The sequence below is a fragment of the Morus notabilis genome, unplaced genomic scaffold (assembly GCF_000414095.1).
Source record: "Morus notabilis unplaced genomic scaffold, ASM41409v2 Scaffold317, whole genome shotgun sequence".
NCBI classification, from domain to species: Eukaryota; Viridiplantae; Streptophyta; class Magnoliopsida; order Rosales; family Moraceae; genus Morus; species Morus notabilis.
Genome location: NW_010363634.1, coordinates 688,017 through 702,547, shown reverse-complemented (window position 1 = coordinate 702,547; position 14,531 = coordinate 688,017). Strand labels below are relative to the sequence as shown.

Below are 14,531 nucleotides of genomic sequence, written 5' to 3'. Positions count from 1 at the left end.
TAAACACCAACAAAAGCAAAAACGATAAAATTACAACTGAGAAAGTATATCAAATTCTTTTTCAATATTATGTCTAGAACAACGACAATTGCAAGAAAACAAGTTTATTGATTATGAAGACAACAAAATCAGCAAGAAAAAGAAGGAAAAAACAACTAAAATAACTACTTACAACAAAGATTCAAAAATAGACGGCTTTTAAAAAAAAAAAAAAAAAAAAAAAAAAAAATAGAAACAATCATAGCCTCCACCCCTTCTCCTTCCCCACGTAGGTCACCCCCACTAGATTCAGCCACCGGCGTTGCAATGACCCCTTCCCAGATCTAGCGTTTCATAGGCCTCCACCAACCCAAATTTGGCATCGCAGCAACCCCCATCCCGTTAGATCTAGGGTCGTAGCAGCCTCCACCCCGCTCAACCCTTCATCGTCACTCGAAGAGAGGAATGACAAGGTTATCAACTGGGTGAGGTCGATGGCTATGTCCGACAAGGGGTAGAGCTTATTTGGCGACCCATCCGAGCTCCGTTCATTCTGAGTTTCGCGGCTGAACTCCGTTCGTTTCACAACGAGAGGGTCGCCGGGGGTGAGTCCGACGACGGTGAGGGTGCAGGAGCTGAGATCCGACAACGGTGAGGGAAAAGTTCAAAGCATAACTCAGAGGTAAGAGAAAGGCTTGTCTGTGAGGCTCTCAGGGAGAAGGGAAAAAAAATGAAACAAAGAAAGTAGACTTGATCAAGACAAAAATTGGGTGAGTACATTTAAAGTTGCAATACATCTTGTTGACGTCGAAATCCGGCACAACACCGCACGCGGAAGCGCACGGTACTTCAATTCTGTGCTCTACTTTTTCTAGTAGGATCTCTATCACTATTCGGATTAGCTCCAAACTACTATTTGAGACTAATTCCTCGCACTAATCTTCTCGAGTCTTAGCATTGTTCGGGATGGATCCTAGTACTTGTTCTGACCAATAATGAAAGAGTAGATAACCTCGTTGTGAGGGGGACACTAGTATGGTATCTGCTAATGACACTCTGATACTCAAGTCAATGTTCTATTCATAAACAACAAATGAGTGGGCAGGGTTAGATGGAAAAAAAATGTCCGAACCTTTGTGAGCTAATGAGCTTAATATTTATAGAGTATTTTCTGAATCTCAGGTAATACTTGGATCCAACCCGAAACCCGGAGGTAATCTGGGTGTAAAGTAGATGCCACATGGCAGTTTGTTGGCTGATTGGGTATTGGTCTTGTTCCGCCAATTGGTGCTGGATGGTGCTCGAACAAGGTGTTCAGTGTAGGACTCGGTCTTAGTCTGGTCGGGTGCCTAATCTGGTGCTCAACCCGGGGCCTGGTCAAGGCGGCCAAGGGCCTGATCAGGTGCTCAACCGGGGCTAGGCCTGGGGCTTGGTCAGGTGCTTAGCCCGGGGTCAGGTACTCAACCGGGGCTCAGTCGGGGCTCGACCAGGGGCCTAGTCCGGTGTTCATCCCGAGGCCCGGTCAGGGCCCAATCAGTCCTCGACTCAGGGCCCGACCAGAGCCCGGTCTAGCACTTGCTCAATCATGTTCTTTCGATCATGAAACGACCACCCCCAACACATCTATTGTTAACATTTACATGCCACATGATTTTAATCGAATGGTAACTAAAACAGGGTACACCAGTGTTCCCGAAAGTATAAGAAACACCAGAGAAAGTCCCTAATAATAAAACTGCGCCAAATATTAAGAGCAATTTTGAAAAACATCCTTTATAATAGTACTACTTTAGATATTTAGGTCTCAACATTGGTCCTTTAATGTTTACCCCTTTAAACTACAACAAGTCAAAGGCCCAATATATCTATTACCAAAATTACTCCTAATGGTCAAAGATGTAATCTTGTCCGATCAAAATCTTTCAGATGTAATTTCGTCGAGTCCCCGGCCGCTGCCACTTGCCATACTTTGATTGATTATTATCTAAAATTTGACATATTTTTTGTTGTGGTCAAAATCTTTCAAATTATGATCTATAATCTAACAAATTATAATTTATAATATACCAGATTATGCTGACAGCCAGCCATCGCTCACCGGCAACGGAAACAGATGTAGGCTGTCAAATTATAATCTATAATCTATCAAATTATTGGCCATAATATGATACGTTATGCTTCATTATCTTGCAGATTATAATGCATAATCTATGAGATTATTTTTGTTTTTCAATAAATATCACCAAATTAAAAGCAATAATAATCAAAATGAAAAATCCAAAATTAGAACAAACATTGAACAATAAGAAACACAAAAATTATAACAAAAGCATGTCAAAAACCAAATCTAATCTGCTCCTTAAATGAAATAAATCAGAAAATTACATCACATAAAGAGCCCATACGAGTGTATAAGGGCCACCCATATTCAAAGCTGGATTGATAAAAACACTAAAATTTTATTTATACTTTAACAATGGAAAGAAATCCTTTGGTTGCAAGTTTATGGACCTGTCCTTAAGTATAGTATGTGCTCTAGACGGAACAAGAACTAAAACAATGCGATTAATGGAAATAGTCAAAACGTTACAACTACGACCAAACATTTTGAACTTGCCAAATGTCCGTTCCCCCATAAGAACTGCTCTACAATTATCATGCAATGCAAAAGCAACCAGCTAGGGGTAGAAGGCAAGGCAATAAAATGTAAAATCTGAAACCACGAAAAACTTAAATCTGCATCAAAATCTCCTAATTCAAACACCAAATCTCAGATACACAAATAATATCTTTAGATCCCAACAACAACAAAAAAAACGGCAATCAAGTCATAGTTACAAGGTAGCATATATCAGTACCACATCAATTAGCATATGGATGAGAAACTAAGTAAGATCAAGCATGTGTATTAATTTAGAACTCGATTATCATCGACCAAACAAGCAAAAATAGATATACGCACGATGAACTATTGGCTGAAAACTAAATTAGCAATCAAAATCAAGTCGTACCACAAAAAAAAAAAACTCGAATCAGTAAAATGAACGGGACACGTACATAATTAAACAAAATAAGAGCATGAAACAAAACCCTCCAAATAACATCCATGCGATGAGTAAAAGCTTAGCCTCTAAAAATAAGGTCATATCAACTTTCTCAAAAAAACAAAGAATTACGGGTTCAAATGATAACTCAAAATAAACATTTAGTCAGCAAAGCCACAGCCCAAATACAAATAAGACCATATTATGTTTGTTTACCTACTAGATTATTTAATTTGTTATTAATACAATTCTTTTATTTGTTTTATATATATATATATATCTTTCTTTCCTTTTTACTAAGCATAACCTTAGGCTGAATCATTCAGCGTTGATGAGGTTTACTTAAAAGCTTTGACCATGGTTGTCACAGAAATGCAACAGTACTCATGAACGAGGTTAATTTCAATATTATATAATAAGGCTTTACAAGAAAAAGATCAGTAATGAATTAAATATATATATATATATATATATAACGGTAATAAATATGCTCGAGCATGTTAAAAATTATCGGTTGTCTACCTATTGGTATGTTCAAAATTTTTCAAGACAATTTCCCAAAGGGAAAATGATAACTCCACATATGCGACATCTTTTCTCTTAAGAAAGAGAAAGAGAAAGAGAAAGAGAAAGGAAATGCAGGGAGCAATAAATAGTAAAAAGCCATAGGATTTTTTTTTTTTTGGTTGCAACTTTATATAGCCAGCTAAAGCACAATCTATCAAATTTGTGTGTCTTTTTTCTTCCCGATGAGTGAATTTATATAACATGGATAAACTATAGTCTCATTTATTTTATTAATTTGAGTTTAAAATTTAAGTTTTATTACAGTAAAAAGTTTTCAAAAATAATCACATATAATTTTTTTGTTATAGTAAAAAGCTCTCACATAAAGTTACATATAAACTTGAATTAAAAATTCGAATTAACAAACTAAACAGGCTCATTTATCTAACTTCATCAGAGAAAATATAAGAGAATTTTTTTAATTGGATATTGACTAGATATTGCACTGCTTTAGACCATGGGTTTGAATCAAAATTTCTAAATTCTACATTTTTTTTATTTCGATATGATTTTGACCTGTGATATATAAACAAACATATGATAAATTACAAAATTAATCAAATAATTCAAATTAATTAGTACGAGAACTTGACAGAAAATTTGGCATCCAATTATGTGTCCACATTAGGGCTAATAATTCAGTAGCAACATGACGACACAAATCGAAATCCCCACAAAGTTAATGGGTTTGGATTTATTATAAATGAATTTGGGTCATAGTCGTATTGATACGATTAACACGATTAATAAATAAGTTGAGTTAGGGTTGACCTCCTAACACGAAGTGATATGAATTGACACGATTAATTATATGTGTCATCTACAATCTAATGATATGTGATATAACATGAAAGTTTATACGACATATTAAATACAAATAATGTGAATTTTAATATTTGTAGGTAAAATTCATTTATTTTTCTTAAAGAAAAAGATAAATTGACCAATAAACATGTTAAACATTTCTTAAACATGTTAAATAAGTCATTATTATTAGTTATTTATTTAATGCATTAATTTAAACAGGCTATATGGATTCACACGATTAACACGATTAATAAATAAATTATATTTAGATTGATATTTTTAATACGTTTAATAAACAAATTATATTTAAATTAATTTATCTAATACGATTAATAAATAGATTGACACAAACACGACTCGTGAATTTTCATCCTTAATATAGATTTTTTAAGCAAATTCTATGACAGTACTATTCATTTTATTCATCGTGATGGTCTTATTACTCACATAGGGTGGTTCCCACCCTGTGGGTCTCACATGGGGCCCAACCTCTATGACTAATGGGATCGTGGCTATGTCAACACCAAAAAAGTTTCTCGAACTTCTACGCATAGGGTACTACTAAGAATTTACCTGCTACATGATAGATAATATTATTATTAGTTTTAAGCGGTCTAATTTATTAATGCAAGCAGCTCTGTATCGAATGCAGCAAATTTTTATCATGAACAATTTTAAAATTTATTTAGTTTATTGATTTAAATTTTTAATTCGAGTTAAAATGTAATTTTATATGAGAGTTTTTTACTGTAATAAAAAAATTAAATATAATTATTTTTGATATTTTTTTATTATATCAAAACTCAAATTTTAAATTTGAATCGATAAAATAAATGGGACCTTAAATTATACTGTTAAAAACTAATTTTAAAAATGATAGAGAAATTATCAAATATAATTAGAAGGTATAATTTAGGCATATGAACATGTATATTGCAACATATCATATTTCACTCTTATAAAATGTTTATATTTAACATTTTGTGGCGGTGACGATCCTTCGTCAGACTTGTAAAGGGAAATAAAGTAATTGCAGACTGGATAACGATTGTACTAATTAGCTTTCGGATGGAGCAGAAAACACCCACCCACCAAGCATGCAATTTCGTCACGACATTAACACCAAAAACCGCGTCCCATCACCCATGCACTGGTTATGCTCAGATAATGCGATATATATATATATATACATACTTATATATATATTCCTCATAATAATAATAATAATAATAATAATAATGCCAAACAACAACTTGCCACAGCAGAGGATAGAGGTGTTTAAAAAATATGTTAAATCATGAAAATCGTCTAATCTAAATCAGATCGAATTAAATAGTTAATTTTTTTTTATTATTAGGCAGTTTAATTGATTTTATAATCTAATTTTTTGAGCGGTTTGGATATTATATTTATTATTTTCTTATTGTTAAACTTACGTACTTTTAAAGTGCATAAATTTAAATTTTTATTTTTTATCTTAATTAATTATTTTTTAACTAATAACTATTTAATTAAAAAGAGTAAATAAAAATAATAGATAAAAATTTAAACATATTTATCTCATTTCTCTTATTTCTTTTTTGATACACGTAGTTTTGTCTTGTAACGCTCAAAGTTGTTGTAGATAAAGTGCAATCTTTTGGAGGCTAAGCCGGTGCTAGCATGCTGTCGGTAACACAGCAGGGACACTGCAAAAAAGTGCGTATTTCATACAAGCTTTTGACTTTGTCTACCTTTACAGCTATGATTCCACTTTCTTGCAAGCCGAACATTATCTCGCTGAGAGGCATTAATTATGTACTTGTTTCCGGTGTTAATAAAAGTTGAGAAAGAATTTGAATTTTATCTAGTAAATCCGAGTGATTATGCAGTGATTATTTAGAGTTTATTTTTTTAGAGTTTAACTTGAGTATAATTTTTAAGTTAAATTTGAGTTATAACTTGAATTGAACTTGTAATTTGAGTTTGTGTTTAGTTGTGTACATTTGAGTTATGGTTTGAGATAATAATCTTTTTGAGTTTGTATTTGAGTGAGTCAAAACTTGAATTTGTATTTAGATAGTATTTTAATAAAAACTCAATGCTGATGAAAAATTTTAATAGGGTATATAGGTCGGGTTTTATTCGTCTTTTCGTTGTCAACGCATAGAAAAAAAAATCATCTCAATCAGAATTAAAACGAAAAAGTTATAACATTTTTAAGAATAGAAAAAATAGTATTCATTAATTTGAATTCGAGTTTCTGAACTCAAGTTGAATGAGAAACTTAAACTCGAGTTTTAGTCCTAAACTCGAGTTTGAACTCGAGTTTAGACTTAAAAGAACATGAACTCGAATAAAGTTGTAATTTGAGTTACCTTTTTTTTAGTTTTTCACTCAAAAGAATAAGCCCTTAGTATGCTTAAGTCCCATTTATTTTATTAATTTAAGTTTAAAATTTGAATTTTATTATATAAAAAATTCTTGAAAATAATCACATTAAACTTTTTTGTTACAGTAAAAAATTTTCACATAAAATCACATCTAAATTCGAATTAATAAACTAAACATGCCCTTAGACGATAGACGATAATTTATTCTTTTGGAGTAAATTACATTATTGCATTTTAAATTATATTTTTTTAATAACATACCTCAAATTTTTAATTTTAACAAATTACATTATGAATTTTGAAATCATTAACAATTAAAGTCTAATAGTTAATAGACATTATCAAATTGACAGTTCAGACCATGAGATTCGCATGTGATTTTATTTAAAATATAACAAGCTTTGCTTTTTAGTGAAAATATTGTGTTTCACTGTTTTGTTTCATAAAGGCCATTAACTATTGAATCTCAATTGTTACTGATTTTATGATTTTAAAATTTAACATACAATTTGGTAAAATTAAAAATTTATAGTGTATAATGCAAAACATAAAAATTTTAAAGTGCAACAATGTAATTTATTTTTTATAACATTTTTCTTTGACTTAAATAAAAATTCTAAAAGATTTCCGATCCTGCACATGTTTTCTACTTTTATAATTGATCTTATCCATATTCCATTGGGTTGCTAAGAATAAAAAATTGAAGAGCAGTGAGATATAGTGGGGGTTTTTTTTTTTCTTGAGGATGATATAGTGTAAAATTATCAAAATCAAATTAAAACTAATTAAGGATTAAGAGATCACAGATATTTCACAGCTCACTTGCTCAAACTGTGTGATCAAAAGATCTGACTCTTAGTGGCGGTGTTATGGTCCTTCTTTGGGAGTTGCTCAAATCGTTAAATCTCTCTCTATGTATAACGAATATTAATGGTTATATTTTTATAGGTAGTTATTATTAAATATAAAAATTTTATGACGTGATTTGAAAAAAATTTAAATTCATTAATTATCATATTTTTAAGTTAATTATCTAGTTTATTAAAACTATTATTTCAATAACTTACCGTTAAAATACCAATTCTTATCGATTGAAAAATAATTGAGTAATCATTAAAATCAATACAATGTTAAAACCACAAATTTACTCGAGAATCATATGCTTAAGCATGAAAAATATGCTATTAATATTTAAAGCATACAATTTAAACTGTAAGATCTTTATCAAAATAAACTATTATGTTTTTCTCAATCTTAACTTATGATATAATCTAACAATTACTAGAGAGATATTTTTTTTTCATATCATATCACAAAATTCTCTAATATTTCCAAAAATAATAATAAAAAAAATCCAGCTTTGAGATGGAATTTTTCGAAACATGAGCAGAAAGAGCCCCCCCACCAACCAACCATGCAATTTCGCCACGACATTGATACCAAAAACGCGTCTCATGCCCTGGCTATGCTTAGATATTGCAATTTTGGCAGTCAATTAAATTAAATTAAATTAATAGCTATCATGTTTTGCTTTCATTGGCCCAAAACAACTGGCCACAGCTTGAGGACCTGACTGAGCCTTCCCTGGTTACTTCTTCATTTGCTTTTCGTACGGACCCAAAACATAATAAGCCACCTTAATTCTATAAATACAACCTCATTTCGTAATCCATTATCCATCAATCAATCTTCTCATATTTTTCTCTCTGATTCCTATCACTTCTTTGCTAGACAGAAGAAAAAAAAAAACTACATCCATGGCTTCTCTTTCTTTCTCAAACTCCGTCTTATTTGTGCTTTGTATTTTTGCTATCGCTTTCTCCGAGGCCAATTTGAACAAAGATTTTCAGATTACTTGGGGCGACGGCCGGGCTAAGATACTCAACAATGGCGAGCTTCTGACTCTGTCTCTCGACAAAGCCTCCGGCTCCGGATTTCAGTCTAAGAATGAGTATTTGTTCGGCCAGATTGATATGCAGCTCAAGCTTGTCCCTGGCAATTCAGCTGGCACTGTAACTGCATATTATGTAAGTTCTCTTAACTTTATCTATAGTATGGTAAGATCGTTGATTTGAGTTTAAATGAGATATTATGTCTAAAAAAATTAAATATAATTATTTTTAAAATAATTTTTATTGTAATAAAATTTAAATTATAAATTTAAATAAGTGAAATGGAGTTTCTTATTTTTTTTAGGTTAAATAAGTTAATAATTAGCATTCTTTTTAAGGTTAAATAAGTTAATAATTAACATTCTTGTTATGTATGAACTGTTTTGCAGTTGTCATCAAAAGGGTCGACATGGGATGAGATTGACTTCGAGTTCTTGGGTAACCTGAGCGGTGACCCTTACATTATTCACACTAATGTCTTCAGTCAAGGCAAAGGCAACAGAGAACAACAATTCTATTTATGGTTTGACCCAACTGCTGATTTTCACACATATTCTGTCCTTTGGAATCCTCAACAAATTGTGTAAGTGCCCATTAACAGATTTTTTTTTTTTCTTTTCAAATTTGCATTCTCAAAATCAAGTTTTTCCTACTGGGCTTTGTTCATAACCTTTGAAAAATTCTCTCTCCGTGTCAGTTTCTCTGTGGACGGTACACCAATCAGAAAGTTCAAGAATTTAGAATCAAAGGGGGTTCCATATCCAAAGAACCAACCAATGAGAATATATTCGAGTCTTTGGAATGCTGATGATTGGGCCACAAGAGGTGGTTTGGTCAAGACAGACTGGAGCCAAGCACCTTTCACTGCCTCATACAGAAACTTCAAGGCCAATGCTTGTGTTTTTTCCTCTGGAGCTTCTTCTTGTTCTTCGCATTCCGCTTCTTCTTCGACCTCCGGTGCGAATTCCTGGCTATCTCAGGAGTTGGATTCGGCCGGTGAAGAGAAGTTGAAATGGGTGCAGAAGAACTATATGATCTACAATTACTGCACAGATGCTAAGAGATTCCCACAAGGCACTCCTCAAGAATGCAAGATAGCCTAAAGATGAGAAGATACAAATTTTTTTTTATTGTGTTATTATTTTGGTGTACTGGTTGATTAGTTATTCTCTTTGTAATGTAATTTATTCTTTTATTCGTTCCAGAAATCTGTTTGAGAGTAATTATAATTAGTATGAACAATTTTTTTTGGACTTCGCTTAACTTCTAATATCGCTCTGCACTTCCAAGGAATGGTATTTTAAATAATAGTTAGCTTTTCATTATTCAAAGCAACTAAGGACTCATATGAAACTATTATAATATCAGTCTCAGTAACATTTAAGATTGATTATTAATCATATATATCATTCCATCGCATAGTTAATTAAATATATACATACGTATACATATATATATATATATATATATATCAAAAGAAAAGAAGTTCATTATATATAGAGGCATATTCATACACGACGTGTATTTATAGCTTTTGCGTATAATTCATTGAAATTACCAAAGATTAGTGTCGTCTTTACTATTCCATTATAATATCCTAACAAAAAAATAAATGTTCTATCAAAGTGACATTCTTTTGTTACTTTTGATAAACTATTTCTCCCTAAGGAAATTACCATCCTCAAGTTACTAAGGAATTTTTCGCCGAACAATTTTTTGAAATCCCATGCCAGTTTGGTAATTATAGGGTAAATTCATAATTTCCTCCTTATAATTTGGCATTTCATTTCAGACATTTTCGACTATCTATTTGTTTACTTGTACATACCGTTATTGATTTATTTTTATACATGGAGAGATCGAATTTGTCATTCTGTTCTACAATCTCGACTAAGAATGTTGAGATTGATTAGCAAATTTGGGATGGAGTCAAAATGGTAGTCAATCCTAAGGGATGTTACTTATTCCAAACGAGATTGATGAATGTTATTCAAAACGAGATTGATGGATGTTACTATGACAATCTGACGTGGCACCAGCAGAGGCAGAGTAATCCACAGAAGACTTGTCGTTTTATGTCCAGCCTTAAATCATTAAGGTCCCGTTTATTTTACCGATTTGAGTTTTACTACAATAAAAAAGTCTCAGATACAGCCATCTCTAATTTTGTTACGATAGTAAGCTCTCATATAAAGTCACATCTCAATTCGAATTAATTACTAAAATCAGCGAACTAAACGGGTCATAAATAACTTGTCGTTTGATCTATTAAAGCGTTTTCTCATTTGTGTTGTAAAATTTTTCTTTATAGTTTTTGTCGTTTATTTCCTTTTGAGGCAGCTGCCCTCAAATCAGCTGTCGAATTTTAGGGCCCGTTTAGTTCGCTGATTCGAGTTTTTAATTCGAGTTGATATGTGATTTTATGTGAGAGCTTTTTACTGTAGCAAAAAAGTTAGATGTGATTATTTGTGAGAGCTTTTTACTGTAGTAAAACTCGAATTCTAAACTCGAATCAGCGAAATGAACGGGGCCTTAATGTTTATCAGAACATAACACGCAATTGAAAATTGTTAAAAGTGGCTTTTAATTACCTTTATTTGCTTTAACGTTCATATAATAATGACGCGGTGAAATAATCGTTAGACATCAATTAGAATATTAAGAGCCTGTTTGGTTCATAAATTTGAATAATGAGATTATAATTATTTTCAATTTACATGTATTTTTTGTAAGAGAAAATACTGTAACGAATCATGAACCATAATTCGAATCAGAGAACGAATCCTTCAACCAAACGGGCTCTAAATATTAGACAAGTGAAAATTGGACAAGTAATTTTAATATGGTATGTAAAGTTAATGAGACGGAACTACTATAAGCTTTTGTGTTATTTTTTCTTCACTTGAGGCTGAAATCAGATCTCTCTTTAAGGCAGCAACTTCTTATGACTTTCTGGAGAAGTTTCTTCAAAAGACATTCTTAACTATTTACGTCACTATCCTAGGATACTACTGGAGTTGGCGCAGATAGATACAAAAATTGGATCTAGTTTTATTGCTTTGCTTTCTTTTCCTTTTTTTCTCTTTGATATTAGTTAATCTACTTTTGTTCATGTGGCACATGAGTAAATATCAATAAGATCTATTTTGGTCACAGTTGGGTTATATCTCTTATGTTCTTGTAACTTTTTACATATTGTCTCGGGATCCATATTAGATAAATAAACAATTTTTTTGTTTAAAAAGAAGAGATAATATACTGTATCAAACTTATTTGACGAATATTTGAAGTACGACTAATGCTAAAAACCACAACTAATAATAAAAGATGTATGTCGTATGTTATTGGAGCCATTTTTATTAGTGTGTGGTGCCTAACAACACCAGCACCTCTTAAATTGTTCAACTTATTTACCGATGTTATATGTGATCCTTATAGATTGTAAACCTTTTCACTATGGACAAAATGTGGTACATGATGTGAGTGAGTACTTGTTATCCAACTACCAAAGGAATCCTAAGCACCAATAACAGTAATGTGTTTTTCTTAAGACCTGAAAATCTCTCATCATTATTCTTGTGAATTGCTTTAATCTTTATAAACTACTTGCATAGCAACATGTGATATTTTTTACTTCCTTCTGATCGGGCTGTTTGGATAAATAGACTAAGTAAAAAGTGTTTTTAAGTAAATAAACCACAAAAAAATAAATTGGATAAATAGGCAAACTTCCACATCAGTTATTCCACGTCATCAATTATGCTTTTAGGGGTTTCTTTCTCCTCATTCTCTTCCATTTCGTGCCATTTTCTTCTCCCAGCCGCCTTCCATTTCTTCTCTCTTCTTCTCAAGTCATCGTCATCGCACAACCTCATTAACATTATTATCTTGCCCATTCAGCATTTTTTTCTCATCCAAAATGAAGTTTGAAGAAGAGCTACTAAGTAAGTCTTTCTTTTTCTATATCTCTCATGGTGTTTTTCGTTGTTGTTCATATGTTTTTAAGATGAGAATGTAGTTAAAAATGTTAAAAATCCATTAAAATAGTAATTTTACATGGTAAAAGACTAGTTTATATTGTCTGATATGATGAAGATTTACTGGGTTTAGAAAAAACTGGTTTGTTCTTGGTCGGTTCGTGGTCGGTTCTTGGTCTGTTCTTATAACATGGTTGGTTCGTGGTATGTTCTTATAACATGGTCGGTTCTTTGTCTGTTCTTGTTCTGTTCTTGGTCTGTTCTTATACATGGTCGGTTCGTGGTCTATTCTTGGTCTGTTCTTGGTCAGTACTTATTACATAGTCTGTTCTTGGTATGTTCTTATTACATAGGCGGTTCATGGTCTGTTCTTGGTCTAAGGTTTGTTCTTGGTCGGTTCTTGGTCTCTTCTTATAACATGGTCGGTTCGTGGTCTGTTCTTGGTCTGTTGTTATAACATGGTTGGTTCTTGGTATGTTCTTGATTTGTTCTTGGTATGTTCTTATACATGGTCGGTTCGTGGTCTGTTCTTAGCCGGTTCTTGGTCTGTTCTTAGCCGGTTCTTGGTCTGTTCTCACTACATGGTCGGTTCTTGGTCTATTCTTGGTCGGTTCTTGGTCTGTTCTCACTACATTGTCGGTTCGTGGTCTGTTCTTGGTCAGTTCTTGGTTTGTTCTCACTACATGGTCGGTTCTTAGTCTGTTCTTGGTCAGTTCTTATTACATAGTCGATTTGTGGTCTGTTCTTGGTCTGTTCTTATTACATAGGCGGTTTGTGGTCTGTTCTTGGTCTGTTCTTATTGCACGGTCGGTTCTTAGTTTGTTCTTGGTCTGTTCTTAGTCTGTTCTTAGTCTGTTCTTATTGCACGGTCAGTTTTTAGTCTGTTCTTATTGCACAGTCGGTTCTTGGTTTATTCTTGGTATGTTCTTGGTTTGTTCTTATTATATGGTATGTTCTTGGTCTGTTCTTATTATATGGTCTGTTCTTGGTCTGTTCGTGGGATATTTGATTTGGTTTAATGACATATTATTATCTTGATTAAATTTTTGCAGTTTTAAAATCTAAATAATGCCTCAGTGGAGGATTTTTTTTGACATTGGAGGAAAATGGGTGGAGAATGAAAGTTGTTGGGTGTGGCATATAGACTGTAATTTAATTGGCATATATATGGATGAGAAGAATACTCTCGAAACCTTCGTTGATAAGATTTGTAGAAAATGTGCAACTTATGGACAAAAACATTCCTTGCAGTTATCGTAGGTACCGAATTTGAAACAGAAATTGTTACCCGTTGTAATCGAAGACAATGATGATTTGTTATTTTTCAGGGATATAGCTCACGAGGTACCGCTACACGTGATAGTGGATGAGAAGTTTATGAATCCATAAGAACATATTGATGGAGTCAAAATTAGGAGAAATCCTGTGCATGACGATTTTTTTTATCGTGATTTTATGGGTATTGTAGCTACAGATGAGTTTTCAACTCGTAATGATATTCCACCATAGTCGCAACCACAATCAGAGTCACAGCCACAGTTAGAGCCACAACAGCCGCAGCTAGAGCCACAACTAGAGTCACAACCACAGCTAGAGCCACAACCACTTGCCATTTTAAATGAAGTAGAAGTTGCTGGTCCTTTAGTTTGTATCGACCAGACTGAGTTTGGATCATCTCATGGATCTACCTTCATTGACGGATCTAGTTTAGAAGTTGGTCAGTACTTTACAAGTAAGAATGATTTGAAGGAAAAACTGCATTTAATAGCTTTAAAGGGACAGTTTGAGTTTCGAACAACAAAATCAAATAAAGACGTGCTTGTAGTAGAGTGTGTGGATCCGAAATGTGTGTGGTGTATCCGAGTCTGCAAACTGAGACTATCGAACATGTTT

General features: G+C 32.7%; 1 protein-coding gene across 1 annotated transcript; it reads left to right on the top strand.

Annotated features, from left to right (window-relative positions):
- The first annotated feature begins 8,436 nt into the window (after nucleotides 1-8,436).
- On the top strand, nucleotides 8,437-9,917 carry LOC21405694 (probable xyloglucan endotransglucosylase/hydrolase protein 23). Its single transcript, XM_010104715.2, has 3 exons — nucleotides 8,437-8,796; nucleotides 9,051-9,244; nucleotides 9,359-9,917. The coding sequence occupies exons 1-3, from the start codon at nucleotides 8,527-8,529 to the stop codon at nucleotides 9,762-9,764; spliced, it is 870 nt and encodes a 289-aa protein (XP_010103017.1). The 5' UTR covers nucleotides 8,437-8,526; the 3' UTR covers nucleotides 9,765-9,917.
- Nucleotides 9,918-14,531: the final 4,614 nt, after the last annotated feature.